The 20,539-nt window shown below is 40.6% G+C and overlaps 1 protein-coding gene across 1 annotated transcript in view; it reads right to left on the minus strand.

Annotated features, from left to right (window-relative positions):
• The window catches only part of LOC137538790 (solute carrier family 22 member 20-like), a 151,166-nt gene that overhangs the window by 42,588 nt on the left and 88,039 nt on the right, over window positions 1-20,539 (minus strand). Inside the window, exon 6 of the mRNA XM_068261110.1 lies at window positions 11,042-11,157. Coding sequence (XP_068117211.1) covers window positions 11,042-11,157 — 116 coding nt within the window. The remainder of the gene's footprint in view (window positions 1-11,041; window positions 11,158-20,539) is intronic.

Below are 20,539 nucleotides of genomic sequence, written 5' to 3' on the forward strand. Positions count from 1 at the left end.
TACTCATTTGATATGCATATTTAAAAAGTCCAGACCCTTAGGTAACTATTTATGGTTTTTGTGTTTTTTTTTTAATTGTCATTTTATTTTTATTTTTTTTTATTAAAAATGTTATTTGGGTAATTTTGGGTGTGGGAGGTAAACAGCCAATTTTAAATGTAAAAAAAATGTATTTACTTAATAAAAAATGGATGTGGGTGTAGTTTTACTATTTAGCCACAGTCAAAAAGTCCTGGAAGCGTGATTGTATGCTGCTTGGAAGCATTAGGAGGACGGGAAACTTTTTGTGACTCAGAAAAACAGCCGCCTCTGAAAAGAGGCTGTCGTTTTTTCTGCAGGAGGCTTCGATCAATGAATGGGATCTATAATCCCATTCATTGATCGCTGGGCTATCGGCCGGTGGCGGGAAAACGCACGCGGCCCGCAGGAGTGTGCGCAGCCTATCTGGACGAGAATGTTCGTCCAAATAGGTTTAAACTGACACTGAAGTGAAAAAAAACGTATGATATAATGAATCATACGTGTAGTACAGATAATTATTGGAACATTAGTAGCAAAGAAAAACAAAAGTTTGCTTTCCTAAAACAGAAAGAATTTGTGATAATTCAGGTTGGAGTGAGCTTGAGATGTCTCCCAGTGCAACACTGCTGAATATATGCAAATTAACCATTGTACCCTTAGAAGCTAAACACACCTCCAGAACCACTGAAATGGGTCACCATGAGCTTGCTGGTTAGTCTGTGCCTAGCAAAGAAAAGATTCTCATATTTTTAGTTTCAGTTATAAAGATATTTTTTTTATAACATTGCAACCTTCTATCATGTTTGCAATTACAAACCACACACTGTATTTTAAACTATGAATCAGAGCAGATCTAATAACCCTTTGAACTCCCCTGCAGTAAAAGTTTATCTGAAGCTGTCTCTCACTATTTCTTTGATGTACAAGTGCCTCAGAAAACAGGGCTGTCTCTGATCTAAATTGGGTCAGAGAGCTCAGAGAAGCTCAGAATCAGAATCATTTATTTCGCCAAGTACAAAAGAGGGGGTTGTGCCTGGAATTGGTACAGGTTCTAGAAGGAGGGGTGGGAATAATGTCTGAAACCCAAAAGCCGAGGCTGCCATACTACGGTGCCACCAGTAGCACTTGTCAATCATCTGGTATCCTTAAAGGACAACTATAATGAGGGGGATATGGAGGCTGCCATATTTATTTCCTTTTAAAGGACTCACGAGGTGACATGTGACATCATGAGATAGACATGTGTATGTACAGTGCCTAGCACACAAATAACTAGGCTGTGTTCTTTCTTTCTCTGCCTGAAAAAGTTAAAAATCAGGTATGTGAGCACCTGGCAATAGCCCTTCGGCAGAACTCATCGATACAGGGACTATGTATAAAAGATCATCACTTTAAACTATCCATATTTGCGGATGATCTCCTAATCTATATTTCCAACCCACACATAGCCTTCCCCCATGTTCTCTCGAAAATAAGTAGATTTGGCGAAGTCAGTAACTTTAAAGGGACTCCGAGCAGTGCAGAAACTATGGAACGATGCATATCATTTTAAAGCTCTCTTTCTCCTCTTTCCAATGATATATAAACCACCACCCTACGTCTTTTAGTTTTCGCTATTTTCGCGATTGAAATTGCCGCGGCCGCGATTTCGATCGCGGAAATAGAGAAAACTAAAAGGCGTAGGGCAACGATTTAGGTGTCGTCAGAAAGAGGAGAAAGAGAGCTTTAAAATGATATCCATCAAGCCATAGTTATATTGTATTACACAGGACGACACTTTCCCCAGTGTCAGCAGCTCCATTCTGCTGAATGCAGCTGCTGACTTTGACAAAAAGTCGCCCTGTGTAATACAATATAACTATGGCTTGATGGATATCATTTTAAAGCTCTTTCTCCTCTTTCTGACGACACCTAAATCGTTGCCCTGCGCCTTTTAGTTTTCTCTATTTCCGCGTTCGAAATCGCGGCCGCGGCAATTTCTTTCGCGAAAATAGCGAAAACTAAAAGGGGTAGGGTGGCGGTTTATATATCATTGGAAAGAGGAGAAAGAGAGCTTTAAAATGATATGCATCTTTCGATAGTTTCTGCACTGCTCGGAGTCCCTTTAAAATCAATATTAGCAAGACCGAAGTTCTTAATATTAACATCCCCCATCCCACTGTAATTACCTTACAAAATTCCTTTTCTTTTCGTTGGCAGTTCAACCACATTAAGTATCTAGGGGTACTAATTCCTAACGACCTTAGTAAGCTCTTTCAAATAAACTATCCTCCGCTCCTTAACAAAATCCAAAGGGATTTAGACAACTGGGTTAATCTTAGGCTCTCATGGTCTGGCCGCATAAACGTAACCAAAATGGATATCCTCCCCAAAATTCTTTACATAATGCAAGCCCTCCCCATAGACCTACCCAGTGTTTACCTTAAAAAATTGCAATCTGCAATTCTTAACTTTATCTGGAAACACAAGGCCCATAGAACCAAATTCAGGCTTCTCACCAGACCAAAACTAGAGGGAGGCATGGGCCTTCCAGATATAAAAGCGTATTACTACGCTGTGGAACTGACACACATACTAAACTGGTTCCAAGACAGGAAAAGTAAACAGTGGGTCATTGTGGAATCTGCCCTATCCTACCTTGATCCAAGAGCCCTATTATGGATACACCCGAACCTGGGTCAGGGCCCTGGCTCCATTGCATTTTGGACACAGACAGTTCTGAAGAAATGGAGGACTATCAGAGAAAAGTTCAAACTTTCCACTCTATACAGCCCTCTCACTCCTCTCCTAGACAACCCCAATCTGGCATCAGGTATCCAGCAGCGCTCTATTCTGGGCTGGGATCGTGAGTTCTGGCCCCAGATTAGACACATTATAGCTAACGGAGGACTTCAAAGGAGAGAGATTTTGGGTAACCCAGACAATCCCCTGAGGATTGACTGGCTTCTCTGGACCCAGTTCCACTGGTTTTACAAAGCTCTTCTAAATAAAGCAAATATCCATAGGAATCTCACTCCCTTTGAACGCCTCTGTGCCACATCCCTCTCCTTGGAGCACAAGGTCTCCCTGATATACTCATACTTAGTTTGCGTCACCAGAGAAAAAGATCTCCTTAACTTAACTGATAAATGGGACAAAGACCTAGGTGAACCTTTACCCTCAGAGGACTGGGAAAAAATCTTCGAATTGACCCATAAATCCTCGATCTACCTAAACTTCCAAGAAAGGAATTTTAAAATTTACGCCAGGTGGTACCGCACACCAACACATGTAGCTAAATTTAATAAAGATACTTCAAACCTATGCTGGAGATGCTCCCTGTCACCTGGAACTTACATGCATATATGGTGGGACTGTCCCCTGATACAGCCCTTCTGGAGCCGGGTCTTTGAAATACATCGACACCTGTACTGTAGACCTCTACCCCTTAAAGCTTCAACAGCCCTCCTTACACTTCTCCCAGGCAGGTCCTCCGCAATCAAAAAATCAATCACTCCTCAACTATTAGTTTCAGCTAGACTGCTACTAGCACGTTATTGGAAAACAAATACAACTCCTAGCTTGACTGAATTATTCAAAGAAATTAACCACAATATGCGTATGGAGGATCTACATACTCCAACCCAGGATAATACAGAAGCGTTTGTCGCAAAGTGGGCTGTGTGGGTAGATTTTAGGGACTCGGATGAAGCTATGGCTCTAATATCACCAACATAAAATCCCCTGCAAGATTTCCTTGAATGCAAATTCCACCTCCTGACCTAGGTCAGGCTTTGGAGTCGGATGCGCTTCCTCTCCCCTATCCACTCCCTCTCCCTCCTCCCCTCCCTAAGCGCCCCAGATCCTTCCTTCTCACTCCTCCTCTACGCTATACTATTCCTTCCTTCCCTTTCTAATTTCTCCAGTACACATTATGCTACCTTTGAGGGGGCCTATGTTTAGAAAATTTCCTTGGGAAGGTCGCATTGTTCACTCACAAACAAGTCTCTTGGACTGACACGCTCTTTTAAAGACTCTTGATCCGTTGTCATAAAGTCGCGCAGGAACACTCTAGGCCCGTGAGGGCCCCCTGTATTGGACTTACCACCCATTAGTGAACTGTGTCCCCTTTCATCTATCCTATTGGAAGTCTCCTTTGGCTACAATGATATGTGTACAACCTTCAATCTTGTTACTTATGCTGTTTTTGACTGTTCTGACTGTTATTCTTTAAAAAATCAATAAAAACCTAATTGGAAAAAAAAAATCAGGTATGTAAGTGGCAGTTCCTGTCCGGGGCGGGACCGGGTCAAACTCTAGCGTAACCCTCACTGATGAGGAATTGAAGCCAAAAACACTTTTGTAGCAGTAAATGGCTTCTAAGAGCAGGAAAGATATAAAAAAGGTCAATAGTTCATAGATTTTAGCCCTGGCATACTTCAATTAATGCGTCATTGGGAAAAGGCCATGAAACAGTAAAAGCTTAAAAAGTTGATGTAAATATAAAATAAAGCTTCAGGATAACTTTAAAAGTCATTTTTAGAAGGAGGAGGACAGATACAATTGTTTATCTCAGTTTTTTTTCCACCTCGGATGTCCTTTAAGCAATATCAGTTGCTTGGCTGTCCTGTTGATCCTTTGCCTCTAATCCTTTTAGCTATAGACCCTGAACAAGCATGCAGCAGATCAGGTGTTTCTGACATAATTATCAGATCTGACATGATTAACTGCATGCTTGTTTCTGGTGTGATTCAGACACTACTACAGCCAAACAGACCAGCAGGGCTGCCAAGCAACTGATATTGTTTAAAAGGAAATAATTATGGCAGCCTCCATATCACTCTCACTACAGTTGTTCATTAAGGAGACATGGGGATAGGGAAAGGCAGAGGGAGGCGAAGGTACAGTTCTTCATGAAAGAAACCAGCGGTGATGGCTGACGCTGCTGGGGATCCCAATTGCTGACATCTGGTATCTGGCAGTGCTGGCCAAGGTGTTCCAGTTCAAAAGGTGTAGTAGTGTTCATTTCTGTGGTGGGTCTCGACTCCTGGGCAGCATTCAGCAGGGCTGGTTAACATAATCTGGCTGTCACAGAAGCGTCCAGCCACTGTGGCCCTTACTTCCGGATTAATGGCTGGCATCATGGAAGGGCTGAACTAAAAATGTCCCTGCTGCAGTGGAGCAGCAGCAGCAGCCGTTGGATGGATGGATGGATGGAATCGGCATCTTGCAAGGCCAAAGGTGTCTCACTTGGCGCTGTGTCTTCCGACCTCAGTGGAGCTCCAACCTCCTGGGTAGCAGCAGTGGACTCCATTCGGCCTGTACCTGCACAGACAACGGACCCAGGCAGCAGCAATGTGGAAAAAAACTCCAGGTCCTGAACTCCTCACAACCCGCACCAGAGTCCCAGGCTACACCGGACCACACTGCATCCCTTCAGGTGGAAAAACAAGGTGAATTGGTAAGGAAAAGGGAAGAAAAACAAGAAAAGGCCAGAATCCTGTGGCCGTGGCTGGTAACTAAGGCACCATCTTCCTGAACGGCAGTTTAACTTTTGCATAGATAACAAGTGAAGCTTCTTAACTCTTCCTGTACTGGTAACTTGGGTACAGGTGGGGTACTGGGGCACCCTACTGGAGAAAAAAAGACACAAGCAAAAATGGGAGCCCAAATAGCATAGTACGTTTTTGACAGGGGTAAATTGATGAAAAGAAGTAAGTGGCTACTCACAAAAGAGGGTTGCAGAGGGGCAACCGACCGCTGGAAGCAGGTGGAGACAATAAACCCAAACATCCACTCAGGATGCCCAAATGGACCTGGATATGGTCACCAGAGCCTGGACAAGGTTCTCCAGCACCCAAGGCTGAGACACCAAAGTGCGCCCCTCCATCCCTACCACCCCAGCCGTCACACACTGATTGCTATTAGATAAGAGGTGCCCCAGGGGCCCCAACACCTTCATCTCTAGTTATCTGGCTTACAGTCACTGCCATGTATCCCATTTTCTTATTTCTCTCTGCTTCAAACACAACAGGGGAATTATAGCTAAGTGAGTTGTGTGCCCCCTCCTACACTGCGCCGAGGCTGGAGCCTCTCTCGCCTCTGCCTCGGCCCAGCCCTGATGGTCACTCTCCTTGTGAAAAATTACTGGCTCTTGGAATGGTGTTGGGCAATCAAGACCAGGGAAAAACCCCCTCCAACCTCGATGGAATGGGGGTGAATGCAATATAAAGGGGTAAAGAGGTGCCAAGAAGTATATAAAATTGGGTTAAAAACCACTAAAATCATAAAGATGAGATGGCTTACCGCAATAACAACAAGCTCAGAAGAGAAGAAATGTATTTGCACAGGCAACGCGTTTTGTGGGTCAACTGCCCACTTACTCAGGCCAGTATAAGTGCAGCAGGTGCAGATAGCCTAAAGCATGAGACACCTCATGTTTTAGGCTGTCTGCAAAACCGCAAATCTCTAGTGATTTTTAAATTGCTAGGGTTTGGTAAATAACATAGGACTCACGGTAGGTATTTTCCACTACCGCGATTCGATTCTAACCAAAGCGCGATCGCGCCTCGAAGGCAATTTTCACAGCGATTTTGTTATGCAGTGCATTGCATAGCAAAATCGCAATCGCGGGGAAAAATGTGGGACTTACTGAATCGCTATTGTTTAGCGCTAGCGATTGCTAGTGGAAAAGGGCCCTAAAGGACGTCCGAGGTGAAAATAAACTGATGAGAAAAGCAATTGTATCTATCCTCCTTAGCCTAAAAATGACTATTTTTAGATATACCACAGTTTTATTTTATATTTAAAGAGACTGTGTAACAAAATTTTCAGCCTTATTTCTTCTATCCTATAAGTTCCTATACCTGTTCTAATGTGGTCTGTGTTACTGCAGCCTTTTCTAGTTGCACAGTGGCTGTGTTATCTCTGTTATATGATCTAATGTTCTATTTTCTGTCGGCTCTGTCGGCTGAGGCTGGAATGTGTGGAATGTGCTGCACTGCTTGTCATTGGCAGAAGCTATACACACCTTCTCCAAGCTCTGTATGAGTCAGAGACTGAGCTACTCTCAAGCCTATCACACTCTAGTTAGAAGCCATGTCTTTTGTTTGTAAACACTGCCTAAAACTGGCAATTACAAGCCAGGATTGCAGCAGGGAGTGGCAGAAACAGCACAGAGGGGCCCAGGAGAACATAATGAATAGAATGGTATGCTTTTTATTGTAAGAATTTTAGAGTACAGATTCTCTTTAAATATAGTTTTTTTTAAGTTTTTACTGTTTCATTGTCTCTGCTCAAAGACACCTTCATTGAAATATTCTAGAGTGCAAATGTATTAATTATTGACCCTTTTTATCTCTTTGCTGCTCCAGGAAACCATTTACTGACAGGAAAGTATTTTATGGCTATAATTACTTATAAGTGAGGGTTATGCAGGGCCAGTTCTAGATTTTTTGCTGCCTGAGGCAAATTTGTAAGGATTTGCACCGATTTGGAATGACCGCACAGCACCCAAAAATTTGCATCGCGCGTTATAGCTGCATTGGGGTCCCCCCTCCAAAAAAACACCCTCAGTATAGGTAGGTAGCCATGTAGAGGTTCCCCCAGTATTGGTAGCTAGGTACACTTGCCTCCAGTATAGGTTAGCCAGGTACAGTTGCCGCCAGTATAGGTTGGCCAGGCACTCTCTCTCACTTCCTGTTTCTGCCTGGTGCTGCCCCTAGACTTCTGCTGCCTGAGGAAGTTGCCTCACTTGGCATCATGGGCAGACCGGGCCTGGGGTTATGCTATAGTCTGACCCAGTCCGACCCGGATAGAAACTGTCATGTCACTTGCATACCTGATGTTTAACTCTTTCAGGCAGAGAAAGAAAACAAGGAACACAACCTAGTTATTTGTGTCCTTAGCACTATACATACACAACATATTTATCTCCTTTTAAATAATGCAGATTACCTGGCTGTTCTGCTGAGCCTCAGTTTCTAATACGTCTAGCCATACACCCTGAACAAACATGCAGATAAAGTGCTCTGACTGGATTAGCTGCATGCTAGTTTCAGGTGTGTGATAATACTAATAATTCCTATATTTGTTTAACGCTTTTCTCCTGTCAGACTCAAAGCACTTGCGAGGCAGCCAATAGAGCGCACTCAGTAGGCAGTAGCAGTGTTAGGAAGTCTTGCCCAAAGAACTCCTTACTGAATAAGTGCTGGCTTACTGAATAGGAAGAGCCAAGATTTTAACCCAGGTCTCCTGTGTCAGAGGCAGAGCCTTTAAACATGACACTACCCAGCCACTACCTGATCCTGATGCACTATTGATGCAGACACTGCTTCAGCCAAAGAAACTAGCAGGACTGCCAGGCAACTGTTTAAAAGGAAATCAATATGGCAGCCACCACCATATCCCTTTCAGTTCAGATGTACTTTAAAGTTCTATTGCAAGCCAAACTTCCATGGTCATCATGTCTCTTATTTCCTGCTTTATCTGCCTAGGGACAGTGCAGCAGTTACAAAAGATAACAGCATAGGTCCAGATTCATACAACATTTTAAGAATATCATCCCACTATTCCCTCACCTTAATAATATTAAAAAAATATTATAAAGTATCATTACTGGGGAAAATTTGGTAATTATTATGATTCCATAACAATTACCAAATTTTCCCCAATAATGAAATCATTGTTATTTACAAAAATAGACTACCTTTTTTATTAACTTCTCACAGCTCTCATGGAAAAATACCACTACAGCAGTACTATTAATAGATGTAACGATTGGTGTCAGCACGCAGAGAGAATATGATTATTGGTGATCTGCAGTATCACCAAGAATGCAGATATATAACTGATTATTGATGATCTGCAGAATCACCGATAATACAGATATATCACTAACCTCTGGACACCTATGGGTATGTAAGTGTTTGGTGTAACAGTAGTACTTTGAGTAATGCACCTGCTGGGCAGGTGATATTAGGCAGTAAAGGAACACTGCTCTGAGAACACAGGAACCTTCCAGCAGCCTGAGACTCTCCAAGGGGTGGAGTCAGGCTGGAGACAGGAAGGGTCAGAGAGTGAGTGACACCTGAAGGTGGATGTCACTATCTAATCTGGAGACTATCTCTTAGGAGAAGAGATAGCTCTAGTGGTCGGACACGCCTGGTCGGTAACATACGGACAGATAAAGTACAAAGACAGAAGGCTGATTCGGTATCCAAGGCAAGCAGGGTCTGGCAACGGAATATCAGATATGCGAGGTACCGAATCAAAGACAGAGGAGTAGTCAGGAAAGCAATAAGTCATAACAGATATCAAACAATGCCTAGTCTGGGTGTGAGGTCCGTGGTCTCTCCACCCTGGAACTAGTCTGATGTATAACAAAATGATCGCACACGTTCCCTAGTCTTGGGTGCGAGGTCCGTGGTCTCAGCACCCTGGAACTAGTCTGATGTTTAACACAAATGATAATACAATGTGAGTAATTGATATGCAGTGTTGCGCCTTCTGGATATTGCAGCTGCTCAGCCTAGAGTGGAGTTATCCCAGACCCCTAAAAATTAGATCAATAAATAAATAGTACTAGGTTGGCGCTCAGGACAATTTTGCAAATGAATTTAATAAACACTGATTATTAAAACAGTAAATCTGAACATGTGTATCCTTTCACACAAATAGTAGCACCATACACACATACAACCACATCCACTGCCCTGCTGCAGCAGAAAAATCTAAAAAACATGAATCTAAAAAATAAAAATAAAAAATATATAAAAAATGCAAAAATGTTGAGAAAGTGACAGAGAAAGTTGAACTAGTCGTCACAATGACACGTGATGTAATAGTGTCCTTTTCGTTGGTTAGCTCTTATACTAATCCAATGCCAGAATTATAGTTCGTCAAACAGTGGTAGTCGCAATGTTTGTTTAGTGTCTGTAAACATTCAGATTGTCTCACATATAGATGATAGGGAAAGGATATATAGAAACTCACAACCTCCGTAGGTATTCCAGCGTGGTGTGTTGGAGCCGCTCGATCCTGTCAGCCCCGGCCGGCGGCTAGATAGGAGAGACTAGAGTCTGCTGCTTGATGATTGTAGCTGCAGAGTCGGGTAGACTTACCCGGCTCCAACGTGGTAGTTACGATCAGTTTCCGTAATGTCTTGCTGTAATCCCGTGCACACTCGGGGCCCGCTGTGTACACTGAACAGACCTCCTTCCGCGATGGTGCTAGTGACGTCACTGCAGCTTAGCCAATCGCATTCAAAGGGTTACACACAGGGCTGGAAAGTTCCGTGTAGAGAAATGTGGATGCATCTGAAGTTGTAGATAATGTTATCTTGTGTTTACTTAAATGCATCAAGTGAGGAATGTGACACATTATCTGACTGTGGAGAAGCTGCTGGACACAGAGAGACACTAAATGCATTTCTGCCTTCAATACATCTTGAATAAAAACAGTTATGAATAAAATGCAAATTCAGCTCACAAAGCAAAAAAACTGTACTTTTGGGAACATATAATTTCTAAATGAATAATAATACCTATGCACAAATGCAAATGTGATAACCATATGGCATATAAAAAGTAGGAAAACATGTTTTTATTGAATATTATGTAGTTCTAAATAAAAACGAGCAGCACCACAAAGTAAATATAAACAAACAAGTCGTGTTGGTCATATCTCACCAACACCTTTGTGTCATGGCTGGGTGTATATTCTTGGAAGAGACATGGATACTGCTAGATGTGCACATAGTCTGGGACCTATATATTTATAGTAGGGGTCACCAGCTTAATAGTCAATTGTGCACAGACAGTAGTCACCCCCAGCCATGACACAAAGGTGTTGGTGAGATATGACCAACACGACTTGTTTGTTTATATTTACTTCATAGTGCTGTTCGTTTTTATTTAGAACTAATAAAAGTGAAGTTTTATGCTATGGGGCCTGTGCCTTGAGGGAATACATACTTGATCCTCTGTCTCCCCCGAGTGCTTGATTTTGTAATCCTTACAGGAAAATAAGCTATCTTGCTTACCAAACCAACATGAGACACACTGTGACCCGCCGCATTCCAGGAGTACGGAAAAGATCCACAGGGGAATGGGACTTCTTTACATTGGAAATTTCAGTCTGCATGTGAGCGATAAGGGCCTGTAAAGATAAGTTATAGGACTTCACTAGGGCTATGCATGAATCAGACTCAGACGTGAATCAAAAGCGCCCAAGAAAAACATGGTTCCAGTGCAGGAAAATGTTACAATTTTCCATAATGGATTTGTCGTGTTTATAATAAACTGTCCATGTTAGCAGTGTAAGGAATAGGGATGATCAATGAGATGCAAATGCTTCCGAAATTATGCAAATTTGCATGCAAATAAATGCAGTTTGCAAATGGACCTATAAATTTAAACCCAAGTTTAAACTGATTGGTCCATTTTCATACTGCATATATTTGCATAAAAATGTGCATACATTTACATCAACTCTGACGAATTTGAATATCTCTGATCATCCCTAGTAAGGAAAAAGAGGGTGAAATGCAGTGGAACAGGATGTGTATTATGCACAGGCTTAGAATACAACACAAGGTAAATGCAACAATGAAAACACACAAGTTTCATAGTATTTTACTACCATTACAGGGTGGTGTATGAAAGACCAGCCCAGCTGCCTGTCTCGTGTGTGAATATACAGGCAGACGCTGGCTGGCGCGCCTTATACTCTATCCCTGATGTGTGTCCTTTCTGACTTACCGTAATTTAAACCTGTGTCACCATGTGTGTAACGCTCTCATATGGCAAAAATTGCAGACAACACAGGCTTCAATAAATCTAGGGAGGACACAGCAGAGATAAAGCAAGAAGAGCATTGGGACTGTGCAAGAGAAAAAAGTTTCAAAGGAAGGATGAGGCTAATAAGAAGTCCTAAAACCTAGATTGTGTAATCTCCAGTACTGGGCACTGGACACTTTCTTTTCTTTACAACATGAGATGCATCATTGGTCCACAGCAGACACTGCAGATCTAGTGTGCCGCTGCTCAGTGCTGGTCGTAATGGAAAAATCTACGCTTACGGATCATTACGCGTAATTTTACGCTATTACGCATTACGCAATTACAGTTACGGCGTAGGAAATTATCTACGGTACATCACTGTAATTACGCGTAAACTTACGCAATTACGCGTAAGGATACCGTAATGAAGGCGCTTACACTACGATGTTACGCGTAGTGCCGTAATACCCATTAATGCGTATTTTTTGACGCATGCGGACGATATGTACGCAATAGCCGTCAATGTGACAGTTATTGCGTACATATCATTCGTATGCGTCAAAACGTACGCTTATACTGAAGGGCGGGAGAAGATACTATTGGTTGCTTAGGATGTTGACTGATTAGCTACTCTTAGAAAATGGGAGATTTTACGTTAGTAATTATGCGTAAAATTACGCGTAAGTGTTCGTAAAATTACGCATGCCTAGCAATTACGGTAGACAGTGTAATTACGATACCACTTACGGTCTTACGCGTAAATAATTACGCGTAAGACCGTAAGTTACGCGTAACGCTTACGCGTAAATTTACATTGAATTACGATGCGTAATTACGCTCATGCGTAATTTCGGCCCAGCACTGCCGCTGCTTGCATCTTCAATTATTAATATTGCCACAAACTCCATTTTCAATACACATACAATTTTGATTAGCCAATCAATGGCCAATTTTACCACCGCTATGTAGTATGGTGGCCAACAGTTTTTGAATACTATGAACAAATTGGCCTCAATTCACTAAGCATTACCGCATTCAGTAATGCTGAAAACAACTGATTTTACCGAACACCTTCCCAAATTCCAATTCACGAAACCTATTACCGCACAGAAAATTTTAACTACCAACTAGTGAGGTAAATGAGCAAAAAAGGGATCCGCAAACCAGATCAGATTGAGGTAGAAAAAGGCTGATATATTTATTAGAAAAATCCACAGACAGTGCAATAAAATCACAGGATCAACTCACGCGTATCGGGCTTACCATCTGCCCTTAATCGTAGGTCAATCAAAATTGGAAAATTCACAGTCACATATCCGTGTAGCATTTGTACCTAAACTGCCATCCAAAACAATAACTAACAATTACCTGTGTTCTTTATTAACCATTTTACTACTTAACGTGATCCTTAAAGTGAACCTCCAGACTAAAAATCTACTCAGCAGCACTGAAAAGGCTTGGTGTTTCTTTTACAGGTTCACAGCATCAGAATTTTTTTTTCATACCTAAGCCTAATTTTTAGCTGCTTAGAAGCTAAGTCCCACCCCATAAAAGAAAACTGCCTGGGCATTTTTCCCCTGATGCTGTTCAAAGCATGATGGGATTTCTGATGTTGTTGTTCTCGTTGCCTAGCAGCTGAGAGGGGTGATCAGGACACAGGACAGTTGGAACTGTGTCTCATGCTCCCTGTCACCTCCTTTCAACTAAAAAGATGTCTGCCCTCATGAAATCACAAACCTTTGCCTGATCTTTTAAAACAAGGTGGGTAAGAGATTATATTACCTATCTATTTTAACCACTTTATCCACCACTACAGTATATCTACGTCCTCTGTGACTTCATCTACGCCACGAGTCAGTAGATATACGTTTTGTAGCAGAAGCACTGCTGTGCAGGATTGGGCTTGCTCCTGTGCACATTTCTGGCAGCACTAATTGGTAAACAGGAATATATGTTTCCTGAGCTAATGAGACTGATTTTTACCATTAAAAATACTTTTATTTTCTCAGTTCATAGTGAAAAATACACACTGTAGCATTATTTCAGAATAAAATATCTTCACCATAAATTGTGACAGGAACATAATCTAAGTATTGTGATAAGCGGTAAGAATAGCCAAACAAAATTTGTATTTTTTTTATCTACAGTAGCACTTTTTATTTTTAACCAGGAATTCATAAAACTGAGAAATAATGTGTTTTTCTATTTTTTTCCTTGTTTTCCCATTAAAATTCATAGAAAACAAAATTGTTCAAGGGAAAAAATTGCATACAATGTAAGCCTAGTTTGTCTTGAAAAAACAATATATATTTCATTTCTGTGTCATAAGTAGGGATAGAGTTATTTCTGATTAAATAAGGACATAGCTAAACTGTCAAAAATGCTCTGGTCCATAAGTGGAAAACAAGGTCTGGATGCGAAGTGGTTAATTAACATAACTAATGTAACTTAATGACAATATGTTTGCTTAGGCTAAAGTTCCTCTTTAAGAGAAAATAAACTGAAGAGATCAACAATTGTATCTATTCTACTATAAATTACTTTTAGATATCCCACAGTGTTATTATTGTTTTTCCTCTGCTTAACTACTTCAGTTTTCAGTCGTTTTCACTTTATGCATCCGAGCAATGTTCACCTCCCATTCATTAGCCTATAACTTTATCACTACTTACAGTGGGTTGCAAAAGTATTCGGCCCCCTTGAAGTTTTCCACATTTTATCACATTACTGCCACAAACATGCATCAATTTTATTGGTATTCCACATGAAAGACCAATACAAAGTGGTGTACACGTGAGAAGTGGAACGAAAATCATACATCATTCCAAAATTTTTTTACAAATCAATAACTGCAAAGTGGGGTGTGCGTAATTATTCGGACAACGACCCTAAACATAAAGCCAGGACAACAATGGAATGGTTTAAGACAAAACATATCCATGTGTTAGAATGGTCCAGTCAGAGTCCAGATCTAAATCCAATCGAGAATCTGTGGCAAGATCTGAAAACTGCTGTTCACAAACGCTGTCCATCTAATCTGACTGAGCTGGAGCTGTTTTGCAAAGAAGAATGGGCAAGGGTTTTAGTCTCTAGATGTGCAAAGCTGGTAGAGACATAACCTAAAAGACTGGCAGCTGTAATTGTAGCAAGAGGTGGTTCTACAAAGTATTGACTCAGGGGGCTGAATAATTACGCACACCCCACAGTTATTGATTTGTAAAAAATGTGTGGAATCATGTATGATTTTCATGTAAAGAATACAGAGGCGCCAGCAGATTAAAGGTAGAACCACTTAAAACCAAAGTAAAAAGATGGGGAGCAAGGGTGGACTTGCCTCCCCTATAACCAACACAACCACTATGTATGGTTTAGATAAATCAAATTTAATAGATACTCCAAACAATTATGCAACGCTTTTCGCGGGTCCAACGCCCGCTTCTTCAGGCAAAAATATATGGAAAGGAGCAACTAAAACAAAAAACAAAACAACATACAAATATATGTAATATCGGGATCATAAATAAATAGCAACACTTGTATAATAAGAAGCAAAAAAAATTTAAAAATAAATAGCAAATACCTGTAAAGATAACAATATAGTGCTCGTTCTCATAGTCTTGCAGTATAATATCTACATGATGATACATATGTATATGTCTGCCTATATTCATTTCCTTCTATATCTATATATATATCACTTCTCTAAGGAACACATTCTTTCAACAGCTGTTTGTTCAAAAAATTAAATATCACAAAATAAATATCACAAAGATCAATATCACAAAATATGCACCCTGTGCAGGTCCACCTATACTTTCTTTATATATATATATATATATATATATATATATATATATATATATATATATATATATATATATATATATATATATATATATATATTACCTGTGGGATAAGTTGGACATATATATTGTGGATGCCCAGTTTAAAAAAAAAAATAAAAATGCATAAACCTATGTCCAATAGATACTTCTACTAATGTTTCCTACTACTTGTCCGGGGTATCAATGAGGGGACTGGGAAAGACATTAAACATAGTCCTACCTGAGAGGTTGTGCGTAACGGTGTAGCGCCTCTGCAGCGAGTGGGCGCCGCACCGGCTTCTGAAATACTATCCGCCATATCCCGATTGATTACGAGCGGGACGCGCCGGCAGGGGCGGAGTTATAGTGAAAGCAGAAGTAGTGATTCTTTCGTTCTGCTGGTTGGATAGTGTGGATGGGCGGAAGTGCGTCATATAGGGGCAAAAAGTCCCGACGCCATCTTAGTTGTGGTCGTGCACAAGAATATATATAAAAAACACGAGTTGTTATTAAACCATATTACATTATAAACATATTGTATTCGGATGGTATTGGGGAAAGGACTAATAGGGGAAGAAGGAGCGCAATTAAAAGGCGCAGGAACGGAGGCAGCACTATCGTGATGCCGTGAATATAGGGAAAGTGCTTCCTGTGTGGGCCTGTTGACCAAGCTGCCATCATTGTTATGGTAGAATAAAGTGGGATGGACAGGGAACGTCTCTATTTTGTAATAATTAAGGATTTTGGTGTCTTCTATTAAAAATTGGAGATATTTTAATCCACATCCTTATAAATAAATTAATAATTTAAATAATTTAGACATTCATATAAATGTATAAAATCTAGTGATCTTTGAATAATGGCTCCATCTAGTGGTGAAACCATATATGATGCCTTGCATGTATTTACATATAAATATAAATTTAAACATCATATCTATGGAGTATAAGAAATAAAATACAAAAATATATAAATATATGTATACCAATATACCACATGAGTTTGGGATAGAAGCTATACTACACTATCTACAATCAGATCCGGATATGCCACAAAAACAAAAGCAATTTATAATACAATGTGTGGAGTTCATCCTAACACACAACTATTTCACTTTTATGGATACTATATATCTACAAATAGGGGGTACGGCAATGGGCAGCAGTTTTGCACCAAGTTATGCAAATCTGGCAATGGGCTTACTTGAAACTACATATATTTACAATAACAACCCTTTCCAGGATCATATTGTTCTGTACAAACGCTATATAGATGATCTGGTTTTTGTGTGGCGAGGGGATCCATCATCTATCACACTGTTTCTGGACTATCTCAATTCGAACAGAGCCAAACTAACGTTTACATCACAATACAATAATACAGCTATAGAATTTTTAGACCTAGTACTGTTTCACAAATTTGGAAAAATAAAAACAAAAACACACTTCAAACAAGTTGATTCTAACAATTACATCCACTTCAATAGCTTTCACTACAAACCCTGGACAATAAACACCCCATACAACCAATTTAAGCGTATTTACAAAAATTGTACTGACAGCCAAGATTATGATACACAATCCAAAATACTGGTCAAAAAGTTTCGCGAACGCAAATATCCAAAGAAACTCATACAAAATGCAAAATATAGAGCCAAACATCCCCAAATTACCTCCACTAAACATGCTCCACACACTGGAAACAATGAAGATACAACATTGAGATTCATTACCAAATTCAATGCCCAACATACAGCCATAAAAAATATCCTCATGAATAGATGGGAGATCCTACAGCAGGATCCTTACCTATGTTAATGTATCCCGAAAACACCTGTCATGACATACAGGAGGGCCCCCAATCTTTGCAGTCTTTTAGCCCCGAGTAGAATCAGAACCAACAAGAGGGAACCAACACAACCAGCAGGCTCCTATGACGCTGTCTAGCATGCAATTTTATTACAAATACAGACCAAATCACAGCTTATAGCAACAATATCATTTATCCTATTAATAGACATATAGATTGTGATTCCAAATTGGTCATATATGTAGCCTCCTGCCCATGTAAACTACAATATGTGGGACGTACAACCCAACAACTGCGAGATCGTATTGGACAACACAAACGAAACATCTTAAAAGGATTCCCCACACATAGCCTATCTAGACACTTTGATTCAGTCCACAATAGAAATTTGACAGATGTTACCTTTACAGCGCTAGAAATGATAAACTCTCTAACAACGAATGCAATCCAAACCCTAAAAAATAGAGAAATGTTTTGGATTCAGACCCTTAAAACCTTAGTGCCCTTGGGTCTGAATGAACAATTAGAAAAAACCTTCTAAATCTATTGGCACTGAATCTTCATATACACGGGTCCAAGTCTAGAGAGACGGGTATACCACTGGGCGTGGGCAGAATCTCTTGGGGGTTGTTCCATAGGGGATAGGACCATCAATACCCGCTACACCTTTTAACATGGAACTGTATACCCCCTGGCACCTAGTAATATGTATTATGTGCATACACAGTAATATGCACATATATAAACTTTTAACTGGTAGTATAGGTTATCCCACATAATGTCGCTCTTTTTTAATATTCCAATGGAAGAAAAATATTTCTTCCATCAGAAAATTGTAATAATGATTTATTGTTTTGTTTTGTTTGTTTGTTTTAGGGTAACTTTATAATTTTATCCGAATCTATTAGTGTTTTTATATTTTTGTATTTTATTTCTTATACTCCATAGATATGATGTTTAAATTTCTATTTATATGTAAATACATGCAAGGCGTCATATATGGTTTCACCACTAGATGGAGCCATTATTCAAAGATCACTAGATTTTATACATTTATATGAATGTCCAATTTATTTAAGTTATTAATTTATTTATAAGGATGTGGATTGAATTATCTCCAATTTTTAATAGAAGACACTAAAATCCTTAATTATTACAAAATAGAGACGTTCCCTGTCTATCCCACTTTATTCTACCATAACAATGATGGCAGCTTGGTCAACAGGCCCACACAGGAAGCACTTTCCCTATATTCACGGCATCACGATAGTGCTGCCTCCGTTCCTGCGCCTTTTAATTGCGCTCCTTCTTCCCCTATTAGTCCTTTCCCCAATACCATCCGAATACAATATGTTTATAATGTAATATGGTTTAATAACAACTCGTGTTTTTTATATATATTCTTGTGCACGACCACAACTAAGATGGCGTCGGGACTTTTTGCCCCTATATGACGCACTTCCGCCCATCCACACTATCCAACCAGCAGAACGAAAGAATCACTACTTCCGCTTTCACTATAACTCCGCCCCTGCCGGCGCGTCCCGCTCGTAATCAATCGGGATATGGCGGATAGTATTTCAGAAGCCGGTGCGGCGCCCACTCGCTGCAGAGGCGCTACACCGTTACGCACAACCTCTCAGGTAGGACTATGTTTAATGTCTTTCCCAGTCCCCTCATCGATACCCCGGACAAGTAATAGGAAACATTAGTAGAAGTATCTATTGGACATAGGTTTATGCATTTTTATTTTATTTTTTTTTAAAAATGGGCATCCACAATGTATATGTCCAACTTATCCCACAGGTAATATATATATAAAAATAAAGTATAGGTGGACCTGCACAGGGTGCATATTTTGTGATATTGATCTTTGTGATATTTATTTTGTGATATTTAATTTTTTGAACAAACAGCTGTTGAAAGAATGTGTTCCTTAGAGAAGTGATATATATAGATATAGAAGGAGATGAATATAGGTCCACAATTCCAATAATAGTCAGAGAGCCACCTATTGATTGATGTGCAACTAAAAAAAGGAGCCAGCAACAACCACCACGTATACTATTTACAAAACAATCTTATTGCTGTCTCATGCACATATACAAACTTTATTGCCGCCTTAGCTGCGTAACGTAAGATCACAACACATTAAAACAACAGACACTTAAAATCACTACCTGGCCAGGAGCGCTCGCTATTTTATATAAAGGACCAGACCTGTGCATACATGCAGTGTGATCGCCCAGCCTTGGCCTATGCGGAAAACGCTCTGCACCACACTGGTCTATCCGGTCCTCATCCCACCACCACAACACCCAGCACGCTGTGCGCTGCTGTCTCGAGTGCCTGCTTATGGCACAAAACACAGATCCTCATAGTATGGCTATATACGGATTCCGCCCAAGATGATCAGACTTGAATTGCGTGTTATCGTCTACCTCACAGAAACACTGGTTTGCTAAGGAGCTGACTCTGCATGGCGTATACTGTCACATGGTGTTTTTAAATACTTGCGCATCCAGATGGCGGACTCCTGTCCGTTTAGCTTCCAGACCTACAGTGCACTGGGTCTCTTGATCACGCAGACATGTCTCGTGTCATATTTCTCAGAAGCGGTCCGCTGGCTTGGGCCTCTTGGCTGTTATTAGTGGAACTAGGGATCCCAGCAGTGCGGAGTTTCGCTCAGCGTGCCGGCGTTTGTACGTGGAGGGCCGGCGCGAGCACTCCGAAGGTAGCCACGCCTACCGACGCGTTTCGCCCCGCCCACGGGGCTTTCTCAAGGTAGCGAATGACGATGGGTCTGCACTTCTCTCCTCTTATGCTGGATTACTCGAACTCCGCCTCCTGCTTGTATTTGCCATGGCAACAATTGCCTCTATTCATTTGTATTCTCTGATGGCGGCGAGAGTGATTGATAACGGAGAGAGATGTATTAGATTATACTCATTCAATACATTCCACTTTATCACATTTTATCTCATGGGTAATAGCATGACGTTTGACTTTGTTCAGCTAGCATACATTAATGCTTCCAAGACAGAGAGACTGATTATCGCTATTATAGGAAGTAGACAAGATTCAGGTCAGTATTCAAACCTCTGGGGATTAGTGTTCCCAGACGGT

The sequence above is a fragment of the Hyperolius riggenbachi genome, chromosome 11, assembly GCF_040937935.1.
Source record: "Hyperolius riggenbachi isolate aHypRig1 chromosome 11, aHypRig1.pri, whole genome shotgun sequence".
NCBI classification, from domain to species: domain Eukaryota; kingdom Metazoa; phylum Chordata; class Amphibia; order Anura; family Hyperoliidae; genus Hyperolius; species Hyperolius riggenbachi.